We start from the raw sequence: 11,943 nt of genomic DNA, 5'->3' as shown, positions 1-11,943 counted from the left end.
CGAGTCAACACAGAAAAAAACTATCTATCTATCTATCTATAGCCCGACGCCCTAATCCCGCAAAGGGTGGCCGCAGACAAAACGCCTCCAAGTCACTCTGTCACCCACCATTTGACTACCCTCCCCCCAACTCACCCCCCCCTCCCTCATATACCTCTCAACTCCATCCCTCCACCTCATCCTCGGTCTACTCCTCCCTCTCCCTCCCTCCACCTCACCTACATACACCCTCTTAGTCAGTCTTTCATTCTCCATTCTCTCCACATGTCCAAACCACCTCAGTGTATTTCTCCTAATCTTTTCAACCACATCCACATCTACCCCACAACGTTCCTTCACTTCTTCATTCGTCAACCTGTCCCTCCACGTCACTCCACATGCTCCTCTCAAGTAACTCATTTCCACTGCTCTCACTCTTGACTTGTTCCCCTCTTGCAAGGTCCACGCCTCGCTTCCATACGTCAGGGTAGGGATCACAATACCATCATGCAGTGACTTCTTAACTTCCATACTCACCTCCCTATTTCTCATCACTGCTTTCAGTGTACCAACAACCTTTCTTCCCTGCTGTACCCTTTCACGTACTTCATCCCCCAAAGTTCCATCCTTACTCATCACACTACCCAAGTACTTGAATGCACTCACATTCTCCATATCCTCACCATCCAACCTCACTGTACACTCTGTGCAAAATATGAAGATTAAAGATTTTTGGCAATTAAGTAACTACTAATGACTTAAATCGACGTGAAACTCCACCATCCTTCCTGAGATTAATAATATCACCTGGTATTGCGAGAGTAATACAAAATTTTCATTATGGTTTAGAATGGATTCTTGAAGGCTGTTCGGAATCTCATCAGGCAGAGTGGTTCATCGTCGTTGAATTAACTTGTTTGAATTTAGCCATCACAAAATAAATAAATAAATAAACTACAATAAAGTAATATATAAAAAAGATGGCATAGGTTGCTGCAGTTGTTGTTGTTGATGAGTAAACTCGGCCTGTCTGGTTGAGCAGACCTAGATACTGGTAAGCAACAGCTCTTGCAAGGTTGCTCCGTTCAGTGAACTGATATTCCCTTGTGGTGACCAGTGCCTTACGCCCGGGCGAGGGGAGGGGAAGAGTGTGGAAGTCTGGTTCCCGGACGGACGCCGCATTTGCGTCTCCTCACACAGTTAACAGGGACACCGTGGTAAGCTCCACACCATCCCTCAACTTGGCTATATGGTTGCCACCCAGTGTTGTAAATAGTTTCCTGGGATACAGGTAATCATTTACCTTGACAGAGTACAGCCACCTGAAGTGGAAATAAAAGTAATAATAGGTGACAGGAAAGACGAGGAAAACAGGAAGAGAGGAGGACAGACATAGAAACAGAATGAGAAAGGTGAAGGAAGAAGTAGGCAACACTACATCAAGTGAGTGGATGATGATCGCCACCACGTTCCACCGGTAGTATCAGTGCTGAAGGGGTTACGTGGATGCTACCTCAGACCTTCAATAGACCCGAAACACGAACCACACACACACACACACACACACACACACACACACACACACACACACACACACACACACACACACACACACACACACACACACACACACACATACAGCTTAACCCTTTTTGTAGGTCGACGACTCTTAAGATTCTATTCTTGCTGCCATCAAATAATTTTTTTCCTTTAAGACATCGAACTGGAAGGGTTACATATTCCTTCAGTAAATCCTTCACTACTAGCAGTCTGTCCTAAGATGAATAAAATCGTCTGGAGCCAGCAGTAAGGAAAAAGAATATAAGAGGATAATCACCAGCCAGAGGAAGATGCCTGTATTATATTCTTGTTATCTCCTGTCATCTAATCCTGCATAAGATGGACATTTGTAATTAGAGGAGTTACATGTTGCCTAAATGTCAATAACCCTCCAGTACGAAATATTCTTCCCGAGCTTAAGAAAAAGAAAGAAGAAAGATAGAGGAAAAAAAAATCTCGTGAGGTAGCAGGAACAAGGCAAATTAATACCCCATCGTAGTGAGGTGAATGATGATGATGTAGTCCATAAATGAGTTACATTATTAATAGCATCCTTACCCGGCTACCAACTGTTAGAGAGCGGTGGGCAAGATTAGTGTACGGGATGCATTACTTTATCAGCCTAACTTTCTTATACTGTGGTGTTGTTAGGCTGTTGCATGTAAGTGATTAAAAAAAAAAAAAATCCCTTTTGTCAGAAACTATGGTGAAGTTGCTATGATAAAACTGCAGGTATCATTTTTGTTTCACTGTGTCCTTCTAGTATTAAATTTATATGAATATGATATTGAAAATAATACAGGTACTGCATCATAACCTCATGAAATCTCTTTTTAGCCTAATGAATTAATCTGGACCTGAACACTAGGAATATTGATTATCGTTACTGTTCTTCTCAGCCACACCAAACTACTCTCCCTCTTGTATGACTGGAAATTCTCATCCTACTTCTGCTTGGATTATTCTCCCCTGATGTTAGTGTTGATATTGTTCAGAGATAAAGTTGCGAGAGGGACATACACACTCGTAATTGATACGAAAGGTGTACATTAGTATATTTATTGTTACAAGGTCCAGGAAAGTCTCAGGACATAGTTTTATGGGTGGTAATTCTTACTCCTTGGTCGGACAGTCTCGTCATTATATACACAACTCAACTGATGGGGATAAGAGCATTCAGTGTGCAGTGAGGCCATATCCATTGCTCTTAGCCTGCGCCAAAGCCTTGGCTGCGGCAGCCTCTGCCTGCGCCGCTGCCTGCTGCGCCTGCTGCAGGTCGTTCAGGGCCAGGTTCTGCTGCTGGTTGAGGGCGTGGGTGGCCTGCTGTGCCTGCCAGGCCATGCCGGCCTGTGCGGACCTGACGGCCCTGGCGGCCACCAGTGCCTGGTACGTCTCCTCCACGATGCCTCGCGCCTCGGCATACGCTGCGTCAAGGTCGTTGGCCGTCTGCACCGCCAGGTTGTACGTGTTCTTGGCCTCCTGCTCCGCCTTGTGTGTCTGTGTGGCCAGGGAAGCCTCGGAGAAAGCTGCGGACTGTGCGCCCTGTGCGGCCGTGGTGATCTGCGCAGCCTGAGCCTGCTTGCTAGCTGCGGCAGCCTGAGCTGCCTGAGCTGAGGCTGAGGAAGCTGCGGCAGCCTGGTTGGCGGCAGCACCAGCGGCTGCGTTGGCGGCTCCTGTCAGTCCTGCTGCAGCCGCGGTTGCCTCGTCAGCAGCCTGGTTGGCAATGTCTGCGGCACTGGGGCCGTGGCTGCCGCCGCCGCCGCCAGCTCCCACCACCAAGTAGCCGCCACCGCCAGTGCCGTAGCCGTCACCGCCGCCGCCACCGTACCCGCCGCCACCATACCCACGCTTCTCCTGAGGCGGGGTAAATTAGAGTGATGTATTGCCAGTTAAAATGGAATGTCCCTTTTAACGAGGTTTAGTCATATGTAACTGTCGTAACTTCTTGTCATAACTCTGGTCAAACTGGGACCTTTTATGCAGTAATTCTCTCCGGTAAAATTATTATTGCTAGCTACTTCTACGAAAAAATAGGCTATGGTGAGGGCTGGAACAGAAGAATGAAAATAATAACTTTATAATCAGTTAGTGACAGTATGAAGAAGGTAAGAGCTATGCAGTATGCCAGGAAGAATGCAGGAGAGGTGGTAGTAGGAAGGGTGAAAGATTTGGACCAGAAAGCTGAGATGAACAGGTTAATAGGGTTTGCTGATTAATGAATGAGTTTGAACAAGAGAGAGAGAGAGCGAGAGAGAGAGAGAGAGAGAGAGAGAGAGAGAGAGAGAGAGAGAGAGAGAGAGAGAGAGAGAGACAAAAGCATTACAAAGTGGCTAATAAGTATGTCGAGAAAGAAGCATTTCTGGGGAGTAGCAACAGGTTAAATTGAGCATAAAGGTGTGAGAGCAGGAAAGTAAAGGTGTGGTTGTGTATCAGTGAGTTAGAAATCAGTGTGAAGAACAAAGAAATAAACGGCTGCGGAACTAAAAGAATGTTGATGAAGAATTGCAGGCAGTACCGAATGTGTGCTAAAATTAGTGTGCATAGGAAAGTGTAGTTCAGTGTGAGAAACATTGTAGGCGTGGGTGTAGAACCTGAGGGAGATTAGGAAATTAATCCCCCCCTTCCTGCTACAGCTTCTTCGGGGATGGGATATTCTATGTAATCATCCCCGTTACAAATCAATTAATCCTGAAAAAAAGGAAAACCAAACCTGCAATTACCTTTCAAACACAGCCCTTATACTGAAAATTCAATTATATTAAAAACATGAAAAATGAAACTGCAGAAAATATTGTATCAGAAAATATTAGTTGATCGGTTGTAGGAAGTTAGGCTTGGAAAAAAAAAAAAATCTAGTGCAGGTGTGGGTGTTGTAATGTCAGATTTGAGATAAAGATAACCAGCTTTTTTTTCTTCTTCTCTTGCTGCCTAACTGACATTTTGCGTACCTCAGTAAAGTTTATCTACAAACATATTTCTTCCCTCAATGGTGGCCCTCTTCCTCCTCTAAGTACTCCTTAATCTCCTCAGTCATACCCCCCTTCATAATCGGAATAAATCTACGCATATCACTGTAAGTTAATTAATTTGGAACGCAGTGTATGAAAAGCCTGATGCAAGTAAAGACAATGAGAGAGTGCTTTACTTACACTGGGAGAATGATATCGAATACTGAAGGGAATGGCAAGAAGGGTGTTTTAGTGTAATATAGTGTCTGATATATGGAGGTAACTGAGAATCTCTTACCCTAGTCTGTTCCTCACTCACGGCTACACCTGAAAAAGAGAAAGAGAAGTATTACAGAATGAAGAAATGCTTACCAGTGAAATTGCCAAGGAAAAATGATCATGATACACCACTTTCCTTGAGACTGGTAATTCACAGAAGCATAGTAACTCGAAAGTAATATCAGAACACTAAATAATTACAGCTTAGTGGTGCACGTGAAAGATGTGACTCAGTTAAGAATAAATTATAGGTGAGGGCAGGCGTCATGAGGCCCTTAACGGCGGTGCTCATCTACGTAACTTGGGTGATTGTGTCTGTGGCGGATTATTGACTCACTGTCCTGGGATGCAAGGCAATTTCATCACCCACGTTACCGCAACTACTTCTCCTAGGTGTTCCCAGGGTATAAGTTTTATATATCAACCCACGTAGGTTGGATGGGTACCTGAGTTGTGCCATGACAGCTGTTCGCACCGTGATTCTGGTGTTATCGGGCCGGCACGTTTGTAGCCAGCAACGTTAACTCTTCGGCTTCTGCGGGGATATACTTTCAGATTTTGCCCAAAAAAGGAATTTGCATGAACGTAATGAACAAACTATTGGCATGTAATAGCCTAGTGTTCCTCAGATGACGTCTCATAGAGGAATGCGAGTGGATTTCCTGTAAGGCCACAAAATACCTGCAATAGCGCTACTGAACTATATTTTACTATAGTATTTTTGAGGGCAACATAGAAGTGCTCATATCATCTGGATTATAAATTATACGTACACTCATACAGTTAACTTAAAAAAATATACGTACACTCATGCGGTAAGCTTAAAAAATTATACGCACACTCAAGCAGTAAGCTTAAAATAAAAAGAAAGCCAAATTGCCGATGACAAAATCCATAAATGCTGCTCAAAGTTTAACAGTCCAACATATTCTAAAATCAGGCAGCTGCTAGCAGAGGATCACTGTCGGACACACAAATCAGGCTTTTGGACATATTGCTTACCTGAGTGAAAATGTTCTGTTATGCCTACACGACTCATTGATTAAACTGCATTTTCGGACTTACAGGTACAGTAGTATGGCCCAGAGCTTAGGCTAGAAACAGGCTGACTTACGAGAGCGACGCATGATGTTTGTTGACAAGCTTAGTTCCCAAATAATGTTGTGAAAGAAAAAAGCAAGAAAAATGTGCCGACTCTCCTGTCTTCTTAACTAAGCGATACTGCATCCATATAAAGACAAATGAGAAAAAATATATATATATTTTCACTGCATTTTAGTGGACAGATCGGTCGTGAGGCTAATTCGGCAGAGAAACGTTAGTGAAAACAGCACTGCCAGTCTAATGTCTTTGTTATTTTCTTTAATTTTCTTATTCTACTGCCAAAGAAACTTAATGCATTAGTATTTGTCTCAGGTAAATATGATCACCAGGAGTAGCTATATTAAATTTCACGCTGTTGTGACTCACTCTTTCCTGAATGTACAGTCTGGCGTTGACTGGAATAAAACGCTAGAGTTGTCCCTATAATGAAAGGGTTAGTGGTGACAGTTTTAAACTCTTAATTCTTCCAGGCTCCTCTGACTCACTCTCAGCTTAATAAAAATCGTTTGGGGTTAGGATGAAGGGAGTACTAGAGCCATTCCAAAATTATTTTTGTGGACTCATAGCACATAAAGTGTTTTGTGGTGTGTGTGTGTGTGTGTGTGTGTGTGTGTGTGTGAGGTGAGGACTGACCGAGAGAGAGAACCACAAGCAGCACCAGCGCTCCTAGTCTGGCCATGTTGAGGTGTGAACGTCAAGTGGCGGCCGCGGAGTGGAGACGTTTATATATATAACCCCCCCCACCTCACCTGGCCACCAGCGTCTTTCTCCCCCACTGAACCTCTTTTTGCTGGGTTCCTGCTGCTTTTCAGAGAGAGAGAGAGAGAGAGAGAGAGAGCATATACCCGTTTTTATACTTCTCCCCGAATTTTTAATATATTGTTTTATGTGATGCATACTTACTGCAGAACTGTAACAAAGAGACAGCTGTAAATACGTTTATTATTATTATGATGCTGCTGCTGCTGATGATTATGCTGATGATGATGCTGATGATGATGATGCTGATGCTGATGATGATGATGATGATGATAATTATTATCATTATCATTATTATTATTATTATTACTATTATTATTATTATTATTATTATATTACTACTGCTACTACTACTACTACTACTACTACTGCTGCTGCTGCTGCTGCTACTACTACTACTACAACCACTACTATTACTACTACTACTACCACTACTACTACTAATACTAATACTACTACTACCTCTACTACTACTACTACTACTACTACTACTACTAAATCTCAGTAACGAGCTGGAATGTGTTAGGTGTACCCTTCCTTCAATCTAACCTTCTCTCTACCCTCTTAATTCACAATACTCCTTAAATGCTTGAACACTCGCCTTCTTTATTTCCCTCCTCTCGTATCACTAAAGTTCCTCCATATGCCTCTTTTCCTGCATTATATTTGAACATATGGGAGTTTGTGTAGGCATAATATAACACAATACTATATGTAACAACGGTATGTAACCACATAGCTATAGGTAACAGTATGTAAAACAGGGAGTTATGGCTGAATTCTCCAGGAAGAGACAACTAAATATCCCCTTACCCTAGACTAATCAAGAATGCCAGACACCTCTGATCATGTGCGGGAAACGTGACAGACACACACACGCACAAACGCACGCCCACACACCTCAGCCGGAAGCTAGAGGGATAAGTCCGATATCACAAGTAGGAGAGTTAGTCAGACAGAGTAAGACAGGAGAGAACAAGATTTAGAGAAGGAGAGAGCGATAGGGAGTAGAAGAGGGAGAATAAAGTAGGAGGACGGCAGCTAGTACAAACTGCTACTAACCATAGGCTACACGGGTCACGCCAAGCTCATAACTTTCATTCATATAACTGTCTCACAATAAACCCCATGGACCCAGATCTGCCTATTTCATCATCCGACTTAAAATAAGAAGAGAATAACGGAACAGAGAAGGCATACATCTCTTACAACGCCTCACCATTACCCTTTCCTAGTTCCTCTTCCATTGAGGATTCAACCAGATAACCTTCTCAATAGAATTACACCCCTCGGCTACGTCTACTTACATATGAGCTAGGGTATTTTAAGCAAGTGTGGCAATCTGATTAGTGAAGGTGACAAAGACAGCTTCTTGGGTGTTAAGTGAAATCGTGCAATGGTTAATTTAATAGACGTAACCAACGATATTTAGTAAATATGGCAAAGTTGAACACCGGGTGCGATAGATGCTGTGAAACTGCTTTACTGGGGATAAATATTACTTTAGTAGGTGGGACAAAATTTGATTTACTCCTTAGAGATGATGATCCTTTTCTTCCTTCTTTTTCTCTTTCGTCCTTATCTCCACACGAGTTTATTCACATCAGCTAGTGACCCTTCGAGCCGGAGGAGTAAGCTAGAGCACTCATTAACCCTTTCACTATCAGGGGGTGTGGTAGTGGTTATTGCGTGGGAAGGGTCGCGTGGATGCTGTGGTAGAGGTTTTGTGGTTGGTGAGATTGTGGTTGCTGGGTAATGGGGTTGATGTGGAAGAAGTTGTGGTGAGGTAGGGGTAGTGTTGTGCATAGTGTGGCAGGGATTATATTTGCTGGGGTAATGTGGTTGGTGTGATAGAGGTTGTGTATGTGGTAGGGGAAATGTGGCTGGCGTGGTAGGGTTTGTGGTGTGGCAAAGGTTGTGTGCTTGGAGTTGTTTTTGGTATCTAGATGGTCGCGGGTTAAGAGATAAATATGGACTGAGAGTTCCCATACATTGCCCCACAACTCCTCCATGACAATTTCCTGGTGCTGGGGTGAAAGTAATTAAGATAGAAAGGGAAGACATGAGAGCGACCATTCGTCTGAAAATAAAAAAGCTCACCTGAAGCTCTTTGATTATTTTAAGGGCCATTTAACCTACGTTTAAGTAACATAAAGTAATTCTCTACTTTTCTCGCCCCCTTGATTCAGTTTCAGAATTACAGGCGGCAAAATAATCTCCATTGCTTCTTATAGGATGACATGTTACTGTTTATTCTTGGTGACTTTTGACAATTATCTTAAACACAAAGAAATCTGTCTTAAAGAAGGCGATAATCAAGTCTTTTTCTTCCATTATCGAGGAGGTGACGACGGTGACTAAGGTTTCTGAGCTATTGAGGGAGAAGGAGAGAGAGAAAGTGTTCCATACATAGGCAGATAGATAGATGGATAGATAGACTGACTGACTAAATGATAAGAGTGTGGTAAAATGTGGATAGTAATAAAGTATACAGGAAGATAGATAGGTAGATAGATGAATAAACAGATAGCAGATACAGAGAGACATTGAAAGATAAGTAAGTAGATAGGTAGGTAGATAGATAAATTGACAGATAGACAGATAAACAGATGGATAGATAAACACAATGATAAGACAGACAGCTTGAGTGATAACACAGACAACGATAGATTGAAAGATTTATAGATATAGAAAGACAGATAGATAAATAGATAGGTATATTTGACAGATAGATGGATGGATGGATGGACAGACAGACAGACAGATAGATAGATAGATAAGGTTTAGTTACCGTAGCCATTGTTTTTCATGTGAGATCGATTCGCTTATTTATTTTTCCTTCTTATCGTTTCACCTTTCCGGTACAATTATTATCTCTTGCAATCTTCAAGCTTTTTTTTTTTTTTTTTTTTTTTTTTTTTACCAGGAAAGACGTCTTGCACTGAAGGAGTTGATTAAAGGCATATGCAATTTCTCCGGCTTAAAGAAGTCTATTTCTCGTGTTTAAAAATTTCTCCTAAGCTGACTAAAAGAGTAATTTTATAACATACGTGGCTGAGATGAAGGTGTGAATCCCTTTAGATCCTTACCTGTCTATTTAGTTACCTGTTAATTTTCGCTATCGTGTCACTGCCATTAATTTAACAGGCTTAACCAAAAAAATAAGTAAATAAAATAAAATGAAATAAAAATCCATGCAATATTCCGGGAGACATCGAAAACGTCATCTTTGTTACTTTTCATTTACGGATTAAGAGAGTCTAAAATTCATCTTCATTCACTCCTTCCTATGAAAATTCCATGTCCCTTTTCGTTGTTGTTTGATGGTCCTTCTCACTTTTTCCTCCCTGCCCCGACTGGAGGTTTTGGTGGACTTGGGAGGTGGGGGGAAGTGGGAAATGAAGCCTTCTTGTTTTTCTATCCTTAACTCACAGAATTAGTTATTATGCTCATGGTCTTCTCTCTGTTACAGCCTCGAAAGGACCATTAGATGTAGTAAAGTTTGCATTCCTTTGAACTCCTTCGTATCCATCTTTAAACTCTCTCCGCTCGCTATCCACTCTGCCATCACGTGTTTTTAATCATACTGCATACGTGGTGAGCATTCATATAGCTTCATAAACCATAACCTGACTTTATAATGGCACTTTATCTTTTATATCAATATTACCCAGATGTTTGAGAACAGTATTTTTAATTTTTGTTAAGATATCTCGTCACTATAGGCAATGTAAGACTCATATAATCTACTCACAAGTCTTTGATCATTGTACTTGCTGTCTTCAAGGGCAATGAGGGAAACAAGATATATATATATATATATATATATATATATATATATATATATATATATATATATATATATATAATTATATATTTACACAGAGAGTAGGCCAGCATGCTCTCATAATACCTCTACCTTCAACTGTCTGCACCACACTACATGCGCATAACATATAACACCTTCTATTCACATCTTTAGTAATGGCCCCTGCAATCGGATTGCCACCACCGGCAGGGTAGGGCTGGAGGCACAGGGTCCTCCCGGTCGCCATCAAGCGACTGTGCCGGCAGTGACTGTTGCTATTTCCGGGAATGCTCGTCGGTGAAGAGGTGACGGTGCGGCCTTATTCTTTACCAACATCCGCGGCCTTACCACAAATTTAAACTCAGTTCATTTTTTCCTTCAGTCCATATCCCCTTTGGCCCTTTTCCTCACAGGACCACAAATCTCACCCTGTACCAATGTATCTCCATTTTGTTTTCCCGGTTACCATCTCCTTACAAACTTTCGTAACAAGGGCGGCACCTATTGTTATATCAAATCCCAATATGCAGTTGACACTATTTTAAACTTTACTTCATCCAGTTTTGATTACTCATTCTATAAATTAAATTGCCAAAACATTACCAAATATATCTGTGTAGTTTATCGTTCCCCCAATGCTTCTTCGGAACCCAGTGTATTTGATTCCATATCCACTCAGTTGAGTAACCTTGACCTTGCCCTTGGCAATGAAATTACCATTTTGGGTGATTTAAACATACACAATGTTGAATGGTTATTGCATTCTGCCCGGACTGACGACGCTGGTCTAGAATGCGAGCTGTTTGCGGAATCGTTTAATCTCACCCAGTTGGTAGAGCAACCAACCAGAATACCTGACAATCCTGACCATAATGCCCATCTCTTGGATTTATTCTTGACAAAAAATCCAGATCAATACAGGATAGAGGTACTGTCACCACTTGGATCCTCTGACCACAATCTCATCAAAGCCTCATTAGTTAACCCTCCTACACCTCCCCATTCTGAACCTGTCGGGGTGACCCGATGGCACTTTGACAGGGCAGACTGGGATGGATTTAGAAATTATCTTGCTGATGTTCCATGGCCGTCTTTCTTCTCTAGTGATCCCAATTCTACCCAGTCCCACATTTGCGACTTAATACTAGCTGGTATGGATTTATTCATACCAAGTCAACAATTCACTAAAAGATCAAACTCTCCAAAATGGTTTGATGGCAATTGTGCCAGAGCAACAGCCCAAAAGTCATTAGCATATAACTCTTACTTAAAATCAAAAACATCTGAATCACTCTCCCAATTTAAAATTGCTAGAAATCATGCAAAAGCTGTATTAAATCTATCTAAATCAAACTTTCTTCAAAAGCAAGCATCAAAACTACTTAACAACCCTAATGACAATAGAATATTCTGGTCAACTCTTAATTCTTTCAGTAATAACTTTAACAAGTCATCTTCCATTCCCCCACTAAAATCTTCAGATGGCAATATTACAAATGACCCACG

At 41.8% G+C, this 11,943-nt stretch overlaps 1 protein-coding gene across 1 annotated transcript; it reads right to left on the bottom strand.

Moving 5' to 3' along the window:
- Positions 1-2,715: 2,715 nt before the first annotated feature.
- On the bottom strand, positions 2,716-5,893 carry LOC145415081 (uncharacterized). Its single transcript, XM_080284494.1, has 3 exons — positions 5,881-5,893; positions 4,786-4,814; positions 2,716-3,393 (listed from the first exon to the last, which is right to left on the bottom strand). Exons 1-3 carry the CDS (start codon positions 5,891-5,893, stop codon positions 2,716-2,718), a joined length of 720 nt encoding a protein of 239 aa, XP_080140620.1.
- Between the last annotated feature and the right edge of the window lie 6,050 nt (positions 5,894-11,943).

Source organism: Coenobita brevimanus, chromosome 101 (genome assembly GCF_032717465.1).
Source record: "Coenobita brevimanus isolate Jiangsu-jjx chromosome 101, ASM3271746v2, whole genome shotgun sequence".
Classification (NCBI taxonomy): Eukaryota; Metazoa; Arthropoda; class Malacostraca; order Decapoda; family Coenobitidae; genus Coenobita; species Coenobita brevimanus.
This window is presented reverse-complemented; position numbering and strand designations above follow the sequence as displayed.

Bases quoted from the DNA above. Each gene is read 5' to 3' on its own strand.
- LOC145415081 (XM_080284494.1), bottom strand. The intron at 3,394-4,785 runs GTAAGAGATTCT...ACCCCGCCTCAG, and splicing joins TGAGTGAGGAACAGACTAGG to GAGAAGCGTGGGTATGGTGG.